Source organism: Triplophysa dalaica, chromosome 21 (genome assembly GCF_015846415.1).
Source record: "Triplophysa dalaica isolate WHDGS20190420 chromosome 21, ASM1584641v1, whole genome shotgun sequence".
In the NCBI taxonomy this organism is placed as follows: Eukaryota; Metazoa; Chordata; class Actinopteri; order Cypriniformes; family Nemacheilidae; genus Triplophysa; species Triplophysa dalaica.
In genome coordinates this window covers 9062530-9085195 of record NC_079562.1, presented here as the reverse complement: position 1 = coordinate 9085195, position 22666 = coordinate 9062530, and the positions used below count along the sequence as shown (strand labels likewise).

General features: G+C 38.8%; 2 protein-coding genes across 13 annotated transcripts in view; one reads left to right on the top strand and one right to left on the bottom strand.

Annotated features, from left to right (window-relative positions):
- The window catches only part of ppfia4 (PTPRF interacting protein alpha 4), a 74180-nt gene extending 57361 nt beyond the window's left edge, over positions 1-16819 (top strand). For 3 of the 12 annotated variants that reach the window (XM_056734718.1, XM_056734715.1, XM_056734725.1), the window contains exons 10-30: positions 162-293; positions 2028-2090; positions 2555-2646; positions 2768-2900; positions 3513-3739; positions 5936-6164; positions 6519-6554; positions 6765-6895; positions 7897-8015; positions 8362-8443; positions 9743-9824; positions 10016-10216; positions 10390-10452; positions 10827-10853; positions 11524-11699; positions 11803-11900; positions 13242-13417; positions 13556-13624; positions 13735-13915; positions 14135-14232; positions 14884-16818. In XM_056734718.1, the coding sequence (XP_056590696.1) occupies positions 162-293; positions 2028-2090; positions 2555-2646; positions 2768-2900; positions 3513-3739; positions 5936-6164; positions 6519-6554; positions 6765-6895; positions 7897-8015; positions 8362-8443; positions 9743-9824; positions 10016-10216; positions 10390-10452; positions 10827-10853; positions 11524-11699; positions 11803-11900; positions 13242-13417; positions 13556-13624; positions 13735-13915; positions 14135-14196 (2379 nt within the window). In that variant the 3' untranslated portion in view covers positions 14197-14232; positions 14884-16818. Of the gene's footprint in view, positions 1-161; positions 294-2027; positions 2091-2554; positions 2647-2767; positions 2901-3512; positions 3740-5935; positions 6165-6518; positions 6555-6764; positions 6896-7896; positions 8016-8361; positions 8444-9742; positions 9825-10015; positions 10217-10389; positions 10453-10826; positions 10854-11523; positions 11700-11802; positions 11901-13241; positions 13418-13555; positions 13625-13734; positions 13916-14134; positions 14233-14883 lie in introns of all 12 variants that reach the window. The other 9 variants (XM_056734719.1, XM_056734716.1, XM_056734721.1 and 6 more) reach the window with 8 other exon arrangements.
- A 270-nt stretch (positions 16820-17089) lies between these two features.
- myog (myogenin) lies at positions 17090-19159 on the bottom strand. Its single transcript, XM_056734926.1, has 3 exons — positions 18485-19159; positions 17782-17887; positions 17090-17550 (listed from the first exon to the last, which is right to left on the bottom strand). The coding sequence occupies exons 1-3, from the start codon at positions 19016-19018 to the stop codon at positions 17435-17437; spliced, it is 756 nt and encodes a 251-aa protein (XP_056590904.1). The 5' UTR covers positions 19019-19159; the 3' UTR covers positions 17090-17434.
- Between the last annotated feature and the right edge of the window lie 3507 nt (positions 19160-22666).

The following is a 22666-nucleotide window of genomic DNA, read 5'->3' as shown; positions in this document are numbered from 1 at the left end:
CCCCCTTATAATTATTAGCATAAATCAATTGTGCTACACATATAAATAATACAGCGTGGTTTCTTGAGGAGAGGTGCTGTATGTGATCTCATACATTTACATGAAAGCATGTTTTTTCTTCTAACGTCTCATAAATCTCTTTTCTTTATTCCTTTATTAAGGCACGTCAAAGGGAGAAGATGAACGAGGAGCATAACAAGCGTCTGTCTGACACTGTGGACCGTCTCCTCACCGAGTCCAACGAGAGGCTTCAACTTCACCTGAAGGAGCGCATGGCTGCACTTGAAGACAAGGCATGGATTTAACTCTTAATATTTATTAACGTTTGTGGAAAGCAGGTACCAAGTCTGGTTTTGAGTCTGAATTTTCTTAACCTTTTTTGTCAGACTCTGGTAAGAACCTAAAAAGAATGATTCTTTGTGCCCACCCTTAATAAGCTCATCAAGCTTTTTGAGGCGCAGACTGTCTAACTTTCTGTTCTTCCCGGGCCAAATGTCAGCAGATCCAGATTAACTTTACCGGTCAAACATTTTGAGACACTTTTTCACCAATTTAATAATAGACTGATTGAAATTATCAAAGTAAACAAAGGGAACTGTGGGAATTATGTTGTAACTAAAAATAATGCAATCAATCAACTAAAACATTTGATCATCTTCAGTGTAGTCACTAGAATTTTCTGAAATGTTTTTTTGTCATGTTATCAAGCAGCTTCTTGAGGTCTCACTCTGGGATGCTTTTTAAACAGTATGAAAGAAGTTTCCTATTCTGTAATCTTATTGGCTGTTTTCATTATTCAGTAGGGCTGCAAAAAATGATGAAATAATCGTCTCATTGCAATTATTCAACGCCATCGCAATTACTTCAGATAACCTTAATTATTGGGATTCTTTTGAAAACGAGGGTGATCTGCAGTATCTGCTGCATTTTACACCCATTGTCCTTGATATGCACACACTGTAACTTTCAAATGAATTTTCTCCCATGAGTTGCATTAGCTGTATATTTGATTTGGTTTGTTTCCAGACTTGCTTTATCTACCTCATATCTAGTTTTAGTGCTCAAGACTCAAGTCTTCTCTGTTGAGGTCACTCTACAGTAAATAATATTAGTTATATATTCTCTTTATAGAAAAAAATTAGGTCACACTTTATTTTAAAGTGCCCGTGTTGCAGTGTAATTATACATATAAGTACTGAGTAATAATAATTAACTACATGTACTTACTGTAGGGTAAGGATTAGGTTGTGGTTTAGGGGTAGTTACATGTAATTTTGCATAATGTATAGTAAATACTATTGTAACTATTGTACGTGTTACATGTGTAACAAGGGCACCGTAAAATAAAGTGTTACCAAATATTATTGTCATTAACAGTGTCAAAGCCTTAAAACAGACGACCATTTAATAGACAATTAATCGTCAGCCAAATTTCATAACCGAGACAGCCCTGTTATTCAGTCAAAGTCACCTTTTTCAAAAGCACTTTTGATTAAATAAAATGTTTATGAATCATCATGAATAAACAAAATTATACTTTTGTCTACTTAACTAATTTAAGACATTTAAGCATACACCTTCAGATCAAAAGTTTTATAAAGTGTCTTAAATCTTTTGAGCGGTAATGTACATGAACTTAATGTTTGTGTTTGCTCCCCTGCTTTCACCCGAGAGAAAGGCAGGCTTTTATGTAACTCCATACTGCGTGGGCACAAGGAACAGCATATGATAAACAGAAATGTAAAGGTTCCCAATGAAGCTTGACTGAAAACCTGTATTCTGTTTAGCTATCAACTGACAGTACAGATATGTTTTGAAAGGGGATGAATGGCAAGATGTGAGTGGAAAGGGCAAAGCAACACACATAGAGAGAGAGAAAGAGAGAGACAGAGAGAGAGAGAGAGAGAGAGAGAGAGAGAGAGAGAGAGAGAGAAAGAGCTTGTAGGTCATTTAATAAACAACATGCTGTTTTGAGCTTGTTCTTAACTTCGTCTGTTCTGTCTATCAACCTGTTTCCCCCAATCTAGAATGCACTCATCCATGATCTGGAGAACTGCCAGAAACAACTGGAGGAATTCCATCACACTAAGGTATCATTGCTAATTGGGTACCGTGCCGATCTACAGGTTCTGTCACAGCTGAGAGATATAACTGGGTTGTTGAAGTGTTACGTATACATGGGTTTCTTTTAACAAATCAAGATTTCAGTTTATATTTTAATTTGATTCAAATGTGTTTATGTGGTGCTTTCCACAATGTTGCATGGTTACAAAGCAGATAAACAGTACATACGTATACAGATAGTAGTGACAAAAGTCAATTATGATAAACGTTTTATTTAATCCATTGTGTTTTATGTGGTGTGGTAATTCTCAAAGTATTGGCAAAATGAACCACGTTTACATTTAGGCATTTCGCAGACGTCTTTATCCAAAGTGACGTCAAAGAATTCCCGAAAGTATTTTTAAGTACCTGCCCAGCCGCGAGAGCATGTGTGCGGAAAATCGTGTGATTATGAACTCGCCAGACTAACCAAGTGCTTTTCGGCTCTCAGGAGAGGCTGATCGGGGAGATCGAGAAGTTACGATCAGAACTGGATCATATGAAGCGGAGGAGTAGTGTGTATGGAGATGGTACACACCCTAGGTAGCACCCAGATTTTAGTTTCATAGACAACACGAAGTTCTATACTTGCACAAATGATATTGATTCTTTGAGGGTCTGAACCTTTCTTACTGTCTGTCCCTCACTGTTGACACTGTCTCAGGTCTCATGTTGGCAGTGCCACAGACCTGCGCTTCTCAGTGGTGGAAGGTCAGGGCGATCATTACTCATCCACCGGTGTCATACGACGGGCTCAGAAAGGCCGACGGATGGCACTCAGGGATGAACCCACAAAGGTGTCAAAGGCGAACATTTCCATCTATAACTCTCATAACCTCTTTACATTCGTTTCAAAAGAATAAATTGGCATTTATCCTCAGGCCTCATCACTTAAAAATGTATTTTCGGTTTCATCCATAGGAATGCATGAAGCATTTCTGTGCATAACTGACACAAGCACTGGTGCTTTTGGTGCATTTTGTGATGATGTCACTATGCAGTGATGCTCAGTCATTGGCCTAGTCCAGAACTAGACAATGTTTAATCTTTCAATCATGTCTCTCACTTTCTCTCTTTGTTCTTTTTGTGCCTCATTGGATGCAATTACTGTAAGTTTTGAGTTCTCTGAGCCACAGTGTAACACTTTTCATTGTCCATCAGGCCCTCACGAAATCTGTTTTTGATTGCCAGAGAAATCTATTGAACTCTTATAATTCAGAAAGTACATCACATTCCCAGATACTTTTTTATGCATGCACAAAAATCGTGTATGTTTTTTTTCTCTGCTTAAAAAATGCAAAAAGAAAAGTGCAGATTTCGTCTGGGCCCGCCCAGCTGATATCTCAGAAAATCTTGGCCAAAAAAAGTGGTCCTTGCTTTTTGGGGCTTATTAGTGTATTTTTTTACAGATCCTTCCGATGGTGGATCAGGACTGGGATCGCTCTCAACCTTCTAGCTTGCGGGCCAGCCGTACCCATCTTATGGGCAGCGACACTGAGTTGTCCGACTTAGACGATGAGGACCGGGAGACCATCTTTAGCTCAGCCGATATGCTGTCCCCCAGCGGACACTCGGATGCACAGACACTCGCCCTCATGTTGCAAGAACAGCTGGATGCTATCAATGAGGAGATCAGGTGATTTGACACAGATATCAGATTTTGGGGGAGTGGGCCATTTTAACTTGGGTAATGATAAACAAGGAAAGTCGGCCCACTGGTTATCTATGCCCTTCAGTTATAAGTAAAGGAACTATATGTCATTTTTATACTTTGATATATTTTGATCCTGCACCAGTTGAAAACAATTTGGATGTGCTTACTTTTACTCTTTCTTGGCAAATTGGAGTAATAACTGCTTCCTCTGAAAAAGTAAAAATCTTGTTTCACTGTTGAAGTGTTCAGTGTAAGACTTAGCACTAGCTAAGCAGTTAAAATGGATCATTGAACACGTGTTATGTTTGGGACGTCAAGAAAGGTCAGCACATTAAAGTGTGACCACCCAAATATGTCAAACCCTATTCGGTTTTCAGTGTTATACTCACGGCATTGTTATACATTTAACTTGTAAAGATGACGTTAACCGGCGATAACAGAAATCATCTAAATCCTGTATATTCGTAAACGTACAGTACAGAATCAAAACCAACCTTTCTTTAGATGAGGGTATAAATGAAAAAAGGGAAACAAATGTATGACTTTTTGGTGTAAAAAAAACATCTTCAATGAGGTTCAATTTAAAAATGACTTGCGTTTAGCTTTCATAGAACGCATGAAGTACCAGGTGAACAAAAGCCCTGTATTGTATGTCTTTCGTTTAAGTACACAATAATGTGAAAGAGAATGTGACACAATTTGATATGACAGTCCTCTGATGGCAAATTATTTCGCAAGACATCTGTAAACGCCAACCTCACAACACACTGTGTTATAAACAAAGGAGTATCAACCACATGTACAGACGTATGTCTAATAGCTTTACTGTAGGTTAAAACATGTTTAAAATGTAAAGTTTAAGGCTTTGTATTTGTACAATGCACATGCTAAAAATAACGTTTTTAACCAGTATTTTTTGTAATTAAACAGTTTTTGGAACTAAATAATTCTTAAGAAACACTGAAACAGAAACGTTAAAATATTGATTCTGCTTGTAGTGGAATGAATTCATTTCGTTTCAAAGCCCTAGCAAGCAGATAAAAGTAGGAATCTTTCTGTTGTTGAGCATTGGAACAAACAGTAACACTGGAACTAAAACAGTAACAAAAGTGTCAGACGGCCTAAAAATTACTGACTGAATCTAGAGTGTTTTTCCGACATCCGGCTGCTGACTGGATCTGTCTCAGCAGCCTTAAGCACTGGCAGATGAGCATCTGTCATATATGACAACATTTATGAGTCAATAATATGAATTTGCTCATCGCTGAGCTTTAATATGAGGTGTTGTTGAATAGAAATGCCAGACAACAGCAGAACCATCACTTTAAAGCGATGAGAATAGATCCGCTGTGTGAGAATAGAGATGACTCACTGACTGAGCTGTGGGATAAACTTGTGAGGTTTCTGCTGCATAAATACTGAATTAATCAATAGTTAAATGAGCCCTGGTGTTTCAATAAATAATAAGCCAGAATATGTTTGACTATGAATAAGTTATTCATGCATTTTAAGGACAGCTATGGAAAAAGAGACCATTCCCAATTTAATCATTTAATCAGCATTTCTAGATGTATTGTGGCCATTCCAATCCAGTGTCTGTTGAATTTCAACCAAATCAAACCTCGGTGACATAAAGTCATCCAACAGCAATGTGAAAGCCTGACGGCATGACAAGACACATGCAAACTGTAATAAACATTGAGGTTATCCCATAAAAAAATTAACTTTTCAAATATAATGTACAACACCTGTATTATTGTTGTATTGCTTAAAGGGGAATATGGAAAAACTACAGAGCATATTTTCTGTTATTTTGACCTGTTTCTCCAGTTTTCATTTTCTGCAAATGAATGCAAATAGAAACAGTATTTTCCTACAAAATTTGGGAGAAATATTGATAGTTGTTCACAGAATGAAACAAAATTTGCAATTTTACCTAAATGAATAACCATAGAAAGTAAATGAAGAAAAACTGTACATAATTTATAAATGGTCTCTAATTTTTTCTTCTGAAGTATTCAAGTATTCAAGATTTTTAGTCATGGAACTCATATTTTATTGTCAATACAGATGAATATTTTTTTACAGATTGTACTGAAATCGTTTATTAGTCATTATCTAAATCCATATCTGGTAATCTGTAATACATATTTCATTGTTACTCTCTCCCTCGCGCAGAATGATCCAGGTTGAACGGGAAAATGCAGAGCTTCGTGCTGACGAACTGGAGAGTCGGGTGAACAGCGGCAGCATGGACGGGCTCAATGTGACCCTGCGGCCACGCTCCTCCATCCCCACCTCTGTCACTGCCCTTTCCCTTGCCAGCTCTTCACCTCCAGTTAGCGGCCGATCCACACCCAAGATGACGTCTGGTTCAGCGGCACATGAGTTGGGCATCATGACCCTGGTGAGACAGACTGCCTCTATCCTGCACAAATAAAAAAAGAAATGCATGAACAATTGTCTAGTGCATTTAATGCGAGTTACGGAAAATCCCCAAAATGGGGGATAAGCAGGTTGTATTGTATTTCCAATCTGTAAGCTTTTTTGCTAAGTTCGCTAGTTGAGGCCTTATTTAATGCTTACAATACACTAACTTCTTCCCTTATACTATTCCGTATAATTTAACGCCTGACAACTTTGCCCTTTCCTCATTCCATGAGGTTTAACAGGAATGAATCCTTATTCTAACAATTGAAACACTGATCACCTGTCTACTTGAATCTTTCCTCTGCTTCTTTCTTCATTCTAACGCTATCAGCCTAGCGATCTAAGGAAACACCGCAGGAGAGTTGCTGTAAGTTTGTTGTTTTCGTCTCTAAATGAACCAATCTCCCTTTCTTAACTCAATGTGTGTATTGTGTCTAGAGGGTGAAAATTGAATAGGAAATAAATATCTGCGAGTTACTAATAATAAAAACAGAGTTGTTTAAGGCACCGTCTGGTGTAATACGTCTTGTGCAATAGGTGCTGTTGCAAACTGTGCAAGAATGTGTGTTTTTAACAGTCCCCTGTGGAGGCCCGAGAGGATAAGGCCACCATAAAGTGTGAGACGTCGCCCCCCTCGTCCCCCCGCAGCCTCAGACTGGACCAAATGAACTTCGCTCAACTAACAGGAAGTCTGGAGGATGGCCGAGGGTAAACACACACACACATCTACAGTCGATCATGTCTTAGGTGCTAAAAGATCCCGCTCTTATTGAACCAGATTAAATCATTTATCCAGCAGACACACACAATAAAGTACTCTTGGGTCTTTAAACTAGTTAATTACTGTCAGCTTGCCTTTGTTCAACTTCTTTGTGACTCTGCAGCCCACACTTGAGTCTCAGTGAGCAATCGTGAGTCTGTATCTTTGCTCCGTGTTAAGAGCATGGCACTAGCAATGCCAAGGTCATGGATTCGATCCCAGGGGATTGCACATATAGTCAAATGCAAATGTATAATACAATGCAATGTAAATGTAAATGCTTTGGATAAAAGCATCTGCCAAATGTGTAAATGTAAATGTTATCATTGACTCATCCTCTTGACATGTCTAACCTTTATTTCGTTTAATGAAATGAGATATTCTCATACACCGCAACCAGTCTTGGTTAAGTTAACAAACACACAGAACATCCATATTCACACACTTCTTCAAAGTACTGCATGTTATTATAAACTTGAATAATTGTGAGAAATCAATCTTTGCTTTATGCACATCCCGTTGCAGAAGGGCTCTTAGGAATTAATGCGTTATAGATGCTGATATGATGTTAGGGGAGGAGTCATGTCATATTGATTGATCGCTTGCTTTGACTGATTTAAAGGCAGGCGGGCAGGACCAACAAAGAGATTATCAACAGGACAGACAGTTTTCTTGATCTTGAAAGATTGAAAACCGAACATATAATGGCATTAAACATGTGATGCAAAAACAATGTTTTGCATAATAAACAACCATTTACAGAGACCAAGTACACATGTTTTATTTATGTTTCAGGTGGATGTATTTGCCTTCTGAGCCAACAAAGTTAAACTTTGTTGATACATCACCATTGTTTTTTTTCATTGCTTACTTGAATAACCAAACTTGAATAAGAGTTTGGGTGCTTCGTCAATGTGAAATGTTCTCTTACTTTCTCTGTCTGACTCAGGGGTAACAAAAAGAAGGGCATAAAGTCGTCTATTGGCCGTCTCTTTGGCAAGAAAGAGAAGGCGCGTTTGGACCAGCAGATGAGCAAGGATGGCCAGATGACACCACCTGTTATTACAGGTAGTGTAAAATATATATCGTTGCTGAAAACTTTACTTTTTTTTTACAAATGTACTGTTTTTCAGCAAATGGAAAAAACACTGTTCTTTTTAAACGATTAAATTCAGAGTTTTCAAAGTTGACAAGCACTTTTTAATACTTTTTATTGCTTAACTATTGACAAACATAAAGGATGACTAATATTACTCATTTACGAAAAAAATGAAAAACTATAAATATGGAGACACAAGGTTTCAGAAGGACAGCATCGATATGCAAACAGACATGATCAGTGTTTATTTCCATTACAGAGAGTGTTTGACACCTTAACTGTAACGTTTTTTTGCATGTTGTGACTGAACTTCAGATTTCGAGATGAGTATCGGAGACACCATGACCTTGAGCAAACTGGGCACACAGGCAGAGAGAGATCGCAGGATGAAGAAAAAGTAGGTCCTTCTGCTTTATTATTAGTTATTCAGGTCACAGGAAGTGTGGTCACACTCACTAACACTATTTCCCAATTACACAGCTCAATTAACGCAAATGACTGATCAATCAGATGGAAAGTGCCACATGTAACACATGTAATAAGACTTGTAGAAAGGTTAGAGAAGCCTCATTCCAGTATACTTTACTATCCTCACTGGAGAATCTATACTTGTCTTACCGTTTCTCTTTAGCCTGACCATTAATGTGACAGAAAAATAGGTTTCCTAATTAGTACCTGCCATGTTGATTTGTTTTAGTGTGTGTTCATTCTTTGGCACTGGAAGGAACGAAATGTACTTTGTACGGGTGTTAGAAGGGAAATTAAATCTCTTAAAGTCACATAGGTGCAATCATTTTCTGTCCAGAGAATACAGTGTTGTATTAAAAGAGTTCAGACAAAGTATGTCCTTCATTACAGTCAACGTTTACAGATATGGGTAGTATGTATGTAGAGAGCAAAGTGCACCTTCAGAAAGTAATTTTATTTTTAGACATGTGAATTTAGGGAATGTTTAAGGTGATAGTACAGTCTGGTATATTATTATGATTATTTTAAATTGTTATAGAAATTGTTGTATACTAAAATAAGTACAGTAGACTGATTTAACTATGTTGTTACAAATTTAGAAAGATAATAGTTGAGATCACAAGTAAAGCGCAACAATAATATGCGATTAAAATTAAAGTGTGAAACTGCAAGACAACGCCATATAAGTTGTCTTTGTCTAATTGGTTCCATGAAGAACCTTTAACATCCGAAGTACCTTTCTGTTTCACAAAAGGTTCTTCGGATTATAAAAATGAAAGAAACATATGGTTCTTTAAAGAACCTTTGAAAATTTGAAATATTGTTTAAAAAACAAAAAAATCTTTAAGTTGAGGAACTAAACAAAAACTAAAATATATCTGAAAAAGCAACTTAAAACATAAATAAATATTGACAAAAATGACAAAAGCAGATTCAAAATGAAATTAAAATAAATAAAAATAAAAAATCGAAAATCTAACAATGAAAGTTAATTCAGACTTTTAACAAAACTACAAAAAACTAAACTTACTCTAAACTGCACCATGCAATCTTTGAATAAACTAACTATTATTGTCTATGTGGACACTATTGTTGTCATTATATAAATGTCACGTCGTGATCTGATTGTGCCTCTACAGTTTACGCTTCATTTGTTCAGACCGATGTTGTTGTTTTGTCCTGGGGTTACAGAGTATATTTTCTAAGCCCTGACTTTGTCTTCTATCAGACACGAGCTGCTGGAGGATGCCAGGAGGAAAGGACTTCCTTTCGCTCAGTGGGATGGCCCAACTGTCGTCTCCTGGCTCGAGGTACAGAGACATCAAGCATCATCCCTCCCACAGCGCAGTAATGAGCTCGACACTCACGATCTCCATGATTACAATCGCACAAATCACAGGGCGATGCGGATGACGATAATTACGCTAATCACTCACTCGCTCTGATGATGATGATGGTAATGAAGATGCATTTTGACACTCGTCTCTCTGACATCCTCCAGCTGTGGGTGGGCATGCCCGCCTGGTACGTGGCGGCGTGTCGTGCCAACGTGAAGAGCGGTGCGATCATGTCTGCGCTGTCAGACACAGAGATTCAGCGGGAGATCGGCATCAGTAACCCTCTCCATCGGTTGAAGCTGAGGCTGGCCATTCAGGAGATGGTTTCACTGACGAGTCCTTCAGCTCCGCTCACCTCACGTACAGTAAGAGTCACTTGCTTTTACCTATGCCATTCACTTTTTAAAGAAAGCTGAAAAACTGATTTATTGTCTGAAATCGGAGCACTTGCACACTTCCTAGCTTCCTAGAACACTAGCTCACAATGTTTAAGTTGACTATCTGTGTGTACTTTACGTGCGGCTCTATCTCGGTGCAGTCTTCCGGAAATGTGTGGGTGACTCACGAGGAGATGGAAAACTTGGCATCCTCCACTAAAATGGTTAGTCCATCTGGGTGACTCCCGTGTGCCCGCAGTACCATGCATATGCCACACACACCCCAGTCCACTGCCCCGTCCGCCTCTTCAATGCAACTTTTCCGAAACACTGCTTTTATTAAACCTTTGTGTGATTTGTGCATGTTCCTGTGTGACTGCTGGGATTGAAGTCCTGTGTTTTGTGCTTTACAGTACCTACATTTCTTCAAATTTACTAACTGCATGTATAGCAGAATATGTTACACGAAAACAACCAGCACGACTCCTGTAGTTTGGTGCTCATTTCATTCTTTCAAACTGGGTTTAGGAAGTACAATATTACTAATGATGTCTCCTCTGTGCTCTAACACGCTGTCACGTTGGGATTTGACTGACAGGAGAATGAGGAAGGAAGTTGGGCTCAGGTGAGAAAGCTCACTGTCTTCACCACGAAGAGCCATCCGCTGACGTCTAATATGTGAATTTGACTAATCTTTAATCTTTCACTAATCTCATTTTTAACTAATAACCAATAAATGTAAAAATTTATTCACTGTATGTTCTTCGAAGGAAACTGAAAACGATCTGTGTAAAAATATATGTATTTACTGTATATACTCTATATAGGAAATGCAAAGATTATTGAAGACCCTTTGAAACTTTGAGGCCCCGATTTAAAGGAGCAGTTCACCCAAAAATGTAAATCCAGTCATTTACTTCCAAATTTGTATAAACTCCTTTCTTAGGATGAACACAAAGAAAGATATTTGAAAGAATGCTCATAACCAAACAGTTCTTGGCCACCATTGACCTCCATAGTCGGAACATTTGCTTTGTAAATTTCATTGTTCTCATGAACACAAAAGAATAAATTTTCTTTTTTATGGTAGTCAATGGTGGCCAAGGACTGTTTGGTAACAAGCATTCTTCCAACTATCTTTCTCTGTGTTCATCAGAATGAATAAATGTAGACATGTTTTGAACAACTTGAGGCAATTATTTTTGGGTGAACTGTTCCTTTAGTGCATTACCACAAAATGAAAAGATGAAATAAATCGAAGGTGATGCAAAGATTAATAACGCGCTCTATCTCAGACGCTGGCATATGGTGACATGAACCACGAGTGGATTGGGAATGAGTGGCTGCCCAGTCTGGGTCTCCCTCAGTACCGCAGCTACTTCATGGAGTGTCTGGTGGATGCTCGAATGCTGGACCACCTTACCAAGAAAGACCTGAGGACACACCTGAAGATGGTGGACAGCTTTCACCGGTAACAGTGACCATGATTCATCCTTTTGTTGTAATAAAACATGCTGTCTTCGTTGAAATAGTACATGCATAATTGCCCTAAAATGGCTTTTTTTATCCAACAGGGCAAGTTTGCACTATGGCATCATGTGTTTAAAAAGACTTAACTATGACAGGAAAGAGTTAGAACGCAGAAGAGAAGATTTCCAGCATGATCTCAAAGGTATGAGTGAATTTCTGCTTATATTCTGTAGCAAATTATCATTGGATTCATTAACACTAGGTTGTGAAGGGAAGAGCACTATCTAGTGGCCAAACGTGGTGCATGTATTTTGTGGAGGGAGGAATGTATGAGGTCAACAGCTGAGCTTTTTAGTGTCAAATCCATTTAAAGGGACGGCGCCCGGCTGAACTTCAGCATAACACTTGAACTTGACACAGCTGTCGGAGCTTTTTCAAATCTTTCATCTTCTTCGTTAAAGACACACACGCACCAACTGCTTAAGACACACACACTTATGCACATTATGCACAGGATTGAATGCAGGCTGACCAGCTGTGCAAAATGATCAGACTGCATGTATACTGTTACCTAAATACAGATATTTCTGAACTTGGTTCGGAATTTGCTTTGTTGATTTTTACTGCACGTTTCAAGAGGCGTGTCAAACGTAACATTGTTTTAGCACTAAGATTATAAGCCAATAACAATATGTGTTTGTCAGTGACTGTCAAAATGATGTATTTGTATTCGTCAAATAGTCCGGCAGGCTGCATTGCGTAGTTTTAGTTTAATGTCGTTATTAAACTTTTTAAAGGGAATGTTCACCCAGACATCTCCAATCTGTTTGATTTACCTTTATATTATTCAAAACTTTATATGACTCTTTCTTGTGTGGAACTCTAAAGAAGATATTGTGAAAAATGTCTCTGTGGCCGTACAGTGGAAGTCAATGGGGTCCAATGATGTTTGGTTACTAACATTCAGATATCTTCTTTCGTGCTCTGCAGAAGAAACAAAGTCATACAGGTTTAAAATCTCATGAAGGTGAATAAATAATGAAGAATTTAAATTTTTGATGATGAACTATCCTTATGGAGTTTTTGTTTGGTGGTTTATAACCTATTTTTTATGTTGAATAGGGATGTAACAATATCAAAATCTCATTGATTGTACGATAATATCTTTATATAAAGTCTGCGGTACGATATTTATTGCAATATTTAAATTGAAATATGACGACTTTGAATCTTCAGCATCCTCTTTTCTTTATCCTCTAATCATAATTACTGCTCAGAGGTATGAGTTATAGCATGACATGGGTCAAATTAACCAAAAATCCCTTTTATAAGATAAAATAATTGCACCAGATACCCTTGCCAAATATAACATCTAAAAAAATTCTAACATTCTCTATGATAGTGCCAGGAAGACCTATCGATTCATAGAGTCATGTGACCACGATAAGATAACAACGATATCTATGATATTGTTACATCCCTAATGATGAAGAAAGTGTCCTGCAGAGATAATATCACATTTTAGTCTTGTTTTTACCTCCAGATACCCTGGTGTGGACAAATGATCACGTGATGCAGTGGATTCATAATATCGGCCTGAAGGAGTACGGTAATAACCTGTCGGAAAGCGGAGTGCACGGAGCTCTTATCGCCCTCGACGAGACCTTTGAATTCAGCAGCTTGGCCCTCATTCTTCAGATTCCCATGCAGAACACTCAGGCGAGGACCACACTGATGTTTGGCCTGAGATAACATGGAGACAATAGCAATTTAATGCTAACTGTAAAACCCTTCAATTGATAGGGTTGTTTATCATAATAGCCTTTCAACTAAGTCCTGTATTTTGATGTCTCCCAGGCCAGGCAGATTCTTGAGAGGGAGTTCAATAATCTCTTATCATTGGGGACGGACCGGCGTCTGGAAGAGGTAGATGAAGATTTTCTCTATATTTCACGGAATTTTGATTAAAACGCTTTACAGTGTGGTTTAAATGGGGAGAAATGACTCCGAACCCATTTGTTGTGATGTCATCACAGAACGATGACAAGTCATTCCGAAGGTCTCCATCATGGCGTAAACGCTTCAGGCCAAGGGACGGCCAGGGTCTGGGTATGATGGCAGGCTCTATAGAGACTCTTCCCGCTGGCTTCCGCCTCAACGCCATGTCCATTCCCCATTCCATGACTGCTGTGCCCAAGAAACAGCTGCAACCAGAAGGTAGACCGGGGGGGCAGGGGTGAATTGAGTTCAGGCTTACCATTAGCATGTTGCACTTTAATGAAGGGTACGGTACTAACAATAAGTGCCTTTGATAGCGGCAATAGAATGTGTCTTACAATACTACTAATAAAAATGTGTATGCCGTGGACGCATGTGTATAAAGGGACATGGGTCCCTTACTCACTGCATGTTTTCTTCTCTGTCTCTGTGGTTCAGCAGCCGGGCCGCCGGCCCCGCAGAGACTAGACCCATCAGCTGTCAGGACTTATTCCTGCTAACTTGCTTTTACTAATCACTGTACTCACACTTAACAGGTAAGCTGTTCGGCGTAGCCTCTAGGTTCCATGTTAGGGTTTTACAGTCAACATGAACGAAATGGTGTCGTGTTGACTTGAATACTTTCCTATAGCTGTCTTAGTTCATTTGGATCATAAGCTTTTATTTTTCATTTATGAACAACTCAAACTCAAGTAACTTCTGTTTTTACGTCAAGCACTTTACTGTACTTGTAATTGACAAGTCCAATCTCTCCACCTTTTATTACTTTAACCTGTTTATCCCAAATGATTGTATGAAGATTCTCTGGACTTTTTTTCTGAGTACATGATTTTAGAAGATATTTAGTTTGATTGTTTGTATTATAATGTCATATAACAATTGTTAATATCTGCGCTGTCCATCTAAAACTTTGGATGTCCAGATTCGCTGTTAATATGGAAATGGAACACTGTATTTTAAAATGATCAAATACTGTGTTGACAAACACTTTTTAAGACTTCATATTGGTTTGGTATTTGCAAAACGCAGAGACAAACATAGTAGGTGCCTAGTAATAATGATTTATGCTAAATGATAAGAATCATGAAATATGGAGGTTTTAGAAGGACAGCAGGGATATAATAATCATTCAATGTAAATGTTTTAAAGCTTATTTTATTTCTTGTATTCTTTAATTTCTATGCCAGTGCATTCCCACTACCTGTATGGACACATGCTTGCGGCCTTTCGAGAATGATATGCCAAATTCTGGGGACATCTTGATGGGACGAGGGAAGGGTCACCTCTGCCCCTCCCCTTTCCTGAATGACACACCCACGCTTTCTTGGACACGTGCAATAGGGGGGGGGGGGGGTTTGGGTGGCAGAGAGATTCATTTCGACTTGATCTGGAGGGAATTGGATGCACAGTACCTGTAAAGGAGATATCTTGTCATATCAGCTGTTACCCAGTAATCCCAGTTATATAGTCTTCGTGGTGGTCGTACTTAACTGGTGTACTTGGCCCTGTAGTCTGTCAGTGCTAGTCTGTTCCTTTGGGTGTGGCATTTTACAGTATAAGGCTTTCCCCCCTTTGGTTATGCAAAACAGTAATCAACGTATCTGTATATATGAAAAACGGAAAATGATGCTATTATGTTTTTTATGGAAATATATATCAGACTTGTATATGGAGATGAATATATCATTATTATATGAATTTTAAAATCTCAGTCGTGACTGTTTTCTGTCGTTTAGACAGCTCTACAGTATCTGCTAGAACAGTGTTACTGTAAACGTGTAGTTGGTGTTTTTCAAACACCGGTGGTGACTGGAGAGTGGTGTGTATGTGTTCACATCAACAGTGCTGACTTTCACGCTACACTTCCAGGTTTGGTGTGGGTTTGTATGGTCACCGTCCAAACATTGTGTGGTTTCAAAAATTGACACTAAAAAAGGATGCTAAGAAATGTTGCACGTCAGAGAAGACAATAGACTTCGGTTCACTTAGCATCAGAAGAGGACCATCTTCACCATTAAAAAATGTGTTTGAACACAAGATCATTTCTGCAAGATCACAATGGGAGCAAATTATTCCTGATCAGCCTAGAACAAAAGAACCAAATTATGAGTATCTGTTGGGCATTTCATTTTTGTAAGGCAACTTTTCTGTATAATTCATAGGATGTGTCGTGCTATTGTGGCAGCTACCGTACTGTATGTGTAAATGTATGTATGTGTATTTAAAGTGTTACACAATGCTGACAAATCATGTTCTTACTTAAAAAAGTGCTCTCTATTAAAAGAGTATTATTAATAGTGACTGTTTATTCTTTTCATACACAAAACAAATGTGGCCAAGTAATTATCATTCTTAAAATATGAGTGGAACGATTGATGATGGTTTGACCGATGTTTATGTTTGCGTGTCTGATGAGTGCCCTTGTTTGTGCTGTGCAGAACACTATTGGCAGGGTGTTTAGTGGAGCATGCATGCCACTAATCTGACAATCACTGTAGCATTTATTGCCTCTCTGTCATCCATCATGACCACAGATATAAAGAATTATGTCAAACACTTAAACTTGAAGTCCTGTGGTGTGCTGCTCTTTTTTAAGCCTCTATCTGCCAATTGTGCCTAGTTTCTCGCAGCCAGTTTTATTGCTTTTGCTTAATTTTTGTATTTATTTTGTCAGCTCTTCTCTGGCAATCATATCTGTTTGATCCTTTAGTGGCTTACTAAACATGCTTGATAAGGACCAAGCGTACAATGATAATGGAGTTTTCCTGCTGCAGCAGTGATTTTCGAGTGAAAATAGTGATTTTTCGCTATGTAGTTCTTGGCTCTTCTGTGGTAGTCAACTGTAAAACAGGTGCAGTTCTCTCTCTCTTTCTAGCACCATCGCAAACTCTTTCTCTTTTGTGTGCATGTACAGTTTATTGTTGTAAATAGCCGATTTATGTATATAGTTCTGATTAGAGTAGCTCATCCAGATTCCACATAAAGCATGTGGTTTGTCTGTTTAGGTGATTTTTTTTCAATGTTAAATTTGTTTAGACACTGTTGTTGTTGTTGTTGTTTTTTTCACTTTAAATGTAAAAAGCTGTCACGAATAAATTATTATATATGAACATATAAAATAAATATTAACCTTATGTATTATAAATCATTTCATGGACTTTGTTTGAAATTTAAGTGCTTGTTTATGTTTTGTAAAGTTTTTCTCTTTTGTTTGTTTGTTTGTTTTTATCTCAAGTTTTTTGCAGGACTAAAAGAGATTTAAAAAGAATTTGTACAAATACACGACAATCTTTATTATAAAAGTTCAAATAAATTATTTCAAACACACAAATAAAAAATAAAATGACAAAACCACTCTGTAGAAGAAAGGAACATATTTACAGGACTGGCATTCACAACTAGTTTAAATTAAGCATAAATTGGTCAAAACCATGGAGTTAAACATTGGACCCACAAATGAATGTTTGTTGGTAAGCATAAAGCACACACAAATAAAATGGAAAGGAATCAAGAAAGAAGGTCAGAGTATGAAAATAGGAATCCGCCTATCTGTCTTAAGATATATAAATTGGGCTTTTCTGAAACTCTCACTCCCTCAGAAATAGGAAACATTTGGAAATATAATCATATGGACCTCATGATTTATCTGGAATTCCCATAAAGGTTTTATGGTTCTTCTTTCACCTTGGGCATAATAGTGCGATGGATAGCTGGTCTGAATATAATGCGGTCACTCATTTATTTGCTTATGTCCACTGAAAATGGGACAGCGGTGGTGTCTGTTCCTGTGATGCTGTCCACAATAGATGTCAGAGACCTCAGGTTGGTCTGTTCTGCGTCGTCGTTCAAGAGATCTGAGGAAATCAAGAGCATTGTCAGATTTATCATGTCATATACAATGTCATTTGAACATTATGTTTTTATCCATACCATAGCTCAAGACAATAGCCATTGTAAATTGTGAAAATATGAATATGTTTAATAAGCCCAATAATAGCAATTTGACAAATCTGACATGACGAATCAGTATGTAATTAATTCACTTTCATTCGTCTGTTTAGTCAGTATAGGTGTGGTGGTCTTACCCTCGTGGGTAGAGCTGTAGGATGGGGCGCATTGCTCGGATGTACTGCTCCACTCTGGACTGCTACAGCAGGTGCTGCCAGAGCCCTGCTCATTGGTGGCGGACACCTGTTCCAAAATACACACACACACTACTGTCAGTCACCCCACCCAACCACTGGACCTCCAACACCCTTAAAACCACAAAGTCATAACCAAGTCACAGATGAAGCGTTACATGCCACAACCTCTAATCTGCCTTTAAAATGTCTTTAAAATGGTTAAACGTCATTACGCTTGTAATACATTTGTATCATTTTAAATAAATCCAAATTTGGAAAGATTCTCAAATGAAAGTGAAATGCAAACTCATTCCAGACAGATATTATTAAATTACTAAAACACAAAAGAGTCCTTGTTTGAATTTTTTTTTGTGTGTCAGTGAATAAATGTATTTAGGCTTTGTCTATATTCTAGACTATCTGGACAATTTTGTTGTTCAACTTTTAAAGTAATTATTTTGTATATGTCCTTAAGAGCAACGATCAATACTTTGATACTGAGCCATAAAACCAAATATCAATGGAAAAAAAACTGTACCCATAACTTTAAAAAGGTCAAAACTAAAATATACAAGTTATGCTGTTTATCTGTCATTCAACCAATCTGAATTGCTTCAGCAAGGCCACTGGACACCTGCTCCATGATCTCCCAAACATCACTCACCCTCTGTGGAGCTGCGGCTCTGTAGTGCAGACTGCTCTGCTCGTGTTCCTGCTGGTTGAGAGAGCTGACCAGAGCCTGAAGTCTCTCAATATACTGGATGGCGCTGCGCAGGATTTCAACCTTAGGCAGCCTCTGGTTGGGATTCATTAACGTGCTTCTCTTGAGAGCCTCAAATGCCTCGTTCACCTTCTTCAACCTCCTCTTCTCCCTCATAGTGGCCGCTTTCCGACGATCCATCGTCACCGATTTGCGCTTGCACACCTTGCAGGCCCATGGCAGGCACTGGCCGGGGCAGTGCTGCTGCTCCTGCGGTGACATGGACAGACCCATGCTGGAAGTTGGAGATGGTTTGTCCTCCATCCCCACCCCGGTTGACAGCAACCTTCCGTCGCCACACAGCCCCATCATGGAGCTTCTGTCCTGATATCCAGCTTGCTCGAAACCTCCGTTCAGCCTGGAGGGGAAAAAGTTATCGCCGCTTTCATAAAAACGCTGGTCTGCGAAAAAGTAAGGGTTGGTCTCAAAAAGCTCCATGTCTTTCGTTCAACGCTGGAAATTAGTGCCCGCCGGCTCTGCTTTCGGTATGCGTTGCACTGTAGGTCCTTTGCAGTCCTCCTCGCGTGGGTGTATGTGTGCACTGTGTGCGAATCCCTTCCCCTGAGCCGAGCTCGTGCCGAAGAAGATCTGTGGACGACAACTGCTCCACACCAACTGCACTGGTGGCATTTAAACTCTCTGCCTGGTGTTAGATCAGTAGGTTAAATATAGCCAGGGCTCTGAGAAACCTGACCCTGCGTTTAGCTGTTGCCACACATCTAAACTTTACATCTCTTTTCATTCCCCAATCTTCTGGGGATTTGGGACCGGTTTGCTTCGAGAACGGCGTCAGGCCGCTGTTGAAAGTCCAGGAACATGATACGTGTGCCATGGAAATCAAACAGGCTACAGCAGATATGAAAGATCCACCGTGGCTCCTTAATTGGCTGATCTTAATCCCTGTCGTCTGAAAGTATGGCCTTCTCTTACAAGGCAGATATATTGTTTTTCATGTTTTTTGCCTTTTTATTGACGCAAATTGTTTCTTGTTATAGCTGAGAATAATGAAGTATTGACCATGTCTCCTAAATTGTCTTACAATGACATGAACTTTGGCAGGATCATGGTACGGTGATGTCATTAGATGGTAATACCTATAAAAAGTACAGTTACTGTGGTAAGGTGATGGTATCAGATGATAAAACTATTGCTTAGATCATGATGCTTCAAACTATTTTAAAGCATATCATATTGAAAATGCTACATTGCTAGTATTGTACATTTTTATAGTTGCTGTCTCTAAAAAGGTCCAGCGTGTATTTTTTTGGAGGATCTATTAACAGAAATGCAATATAATGTACATAACTATGTCTTCAGGTGTATAAAGACCTTACATATAAAAGCGTTATGTTTTTAATACCTTAGAATGACCTATTTCTATCTTCATACACCTCTGGTCTTCTTGTATGGAATTCACCATGTTGTTCTGCTGTAGTCCAAATCGGACAAACTGCTCTGCAGAGTGCGACTCGTAAATGCGTTTTCTCCTTCGATAAAGATGTGAAAACATGACATTATCTCAGTCCTGTGTCAGCCACTAGTGCTTTTAAACGAAGGGGTGGAGTGAGCCGTTGGTTGCATATCACAACCTCACCGCTAGATGCCACTAAATTTCATATACTGGACTTTTAAAACATTCTCAGGTTTTATTTCCTTGTGAATGGATGTTTCAGATGCAATGCAAATACAACATGGTTATTATCCAACTGTTTCTGGGAGGTCTATGCCGTTGTGCTTGCTTTTTAGTATCACAGTGCCTGGCTCTGGAAAAAGTTCTGCTTGTACATTACAGTACATCAGTCTTTTACTGCATCATCACTCTTTGTCTAGTTAACTCATGACTATTGTTTTCCAATTGTCTCTAATACACTCTTTTACAAAAAAAGGTTCTTCACAGCGATGCCCTAAAAGAACCATGTTTGGTTTCTAAAGAATAATTTCTTTCTTTGTTTTTATCATGTAAGGAACCTTTGTGAAACAGAACGTTTTTTTGGATGATAAACGTTCTTTTCAGAAACATTCAGCCTAAATTTCTTCTTCTGTTAAATCGTGAAGCATGTTGTAACTGTTCAAGTGTACTAGCTTGACTTTTTGTGTTGGATGCTGCTCATACATGTCAGGGATAATGTACAGGCAGCCTATTGTTATCGCAGAAATAAGCCTCGACAGTGTGATTCAGTGGTCTTGTATCACACTGAAGGGGCTTAATTTGTGATAACAGCCGGCTGCTTTTGCATTATCTTGCTTATTACACGGCTACTTGGCACATAAGTAAAAACAGGACATGAAAAGTGAATTTGAAAAATTTTAGCGAATTTTTACAGAATGCAGACCTTCCTCGAGGCAAAGCCGCTTACTTTTGGCTTTAAGGTAAGAAATATGATTCAAATGTCACTAACAGGCAATTTGGCTTAATCATTTGTAAAAACAAAGTCGTTATGTTTGTTATTAAAAGACATGTTTATATTTAATTGTCAAAAAACCTGTCAAAATGATTTGCATCATCTGGGTTTTGAGAGGTTGTTATCTAGGAATAATGAATCTGCAAATGTTGTGACTGGCCAATCAGAATCAAGCATTCTAACAAGCCCTGTAATAATCACCTTTAACATTAGGCATTGGTTCAATAAGGTAGACCTTGGTTGTCCCTGACCCCAAACGGTGAGTTAGACTCTCCGGTGACTGGAAATGCCTAATGGACTTGTCTGGGCTCATAGCTCACATGCTAATTCGGAAGAGCTTCCGCTATGTCCCATAATGAATCTACTGGCTTATTTATGGTCACTGACACCACCACAGCTATTTGAGGTCCATGTAATACACGGTAAAGGGGATTTTTTCCCTCGAGTGCCAATATGCTCAACACTTCTGTGATGTTATTGATGGCTGTAGCCATGCAACACGGTGGCCGCTTGACATCATTACAGACTTTTCTTGCGAGGTGTCTATTGCCCTTGTCCAGAACAAGTTCTGAAATGGGAAGCTCTACGGTGCTCTCGTCATGGTAACTCAAGCCTCCATCCCTGGCATGATTAGGAGGCTGTGCAGTTGGCTGTCAGGTTAAAATGTGATGGATGATCACTGATGGTAGCGGGAGCACAATGGGGTCTCTGTGACTCTGCGGGCTGCAGGGGAGCTGTGTGTTGGAGTCACTCACCCCAGACCTTCTTTCAGCCTACTGTCAGCAAGTTTCAGCACTTTCTGAAGAGAAAAATACAGTCTCAGCATTTTAGTAAAGTGGCAGCGTTGCCAGTGAAATAACACAATTAGTTTGTTCAAATGGCGTTTATTGTGTGTTTCAGGATGTTGTAAGATGGGTTTGGTCCACAGAGTGCCATCTAACAGGATAGTTAGGGAGGTGTTCTTGTATTTAACAGTTGTCCTAAAGATATGAAAATGAATAAAGAATAAAACTTGTTGTCTTGTTGAGGAGAAATGTGCGTCACTTTGTTATTAGAGTTAGACTCAAACTTTAAGCCTTAAACATCCTTGCAACCACACAACAACGATTTGGCAAAGATCCACAAGAGCCTTATAGATTTTATTTGTCACACACAGGTAAATAAGTGAAACTTATAATGCTAAAGTAAGTATAGATAAAACAAAATTAAAACCAAAAAATATTATATACACCTAAAGTTTATATTTGCACATAAAAATAAAAATGGAGTGGGAGAAAATGAAAGGAATGTCAACTGCATAATTTTCTTCCAGCCAATATTTAAATGCTTTTTCTGCTGTGTTGCATCGCATTTACAGCTCATAAGATGAAAGCGTTCAAAGCAACAATAACTGTACCACAGAATTGATTGTTTTTACAAAATGACTTCACCGAGTCACCACCATCTCTTTCAAGCTTAAGAGTCTTTGACTGCCAGCGTGTACGGCAGAAACACAGGTTTATCATGAAGATTGAGTGGATCCTCAAGGCGACAGATGATATCAGTCTGTTTGAGTGGGTCTTAGGTGCAAGGCAACATGGTGTGTTCCCCTGGCACTTGAACAGTATGCCACTTCTCCTCACTGACAAGCAGCAGCACATTGCAGGACAGCTGGCAGTAAGGAGGGGGGATTTGGCTTCTTGTG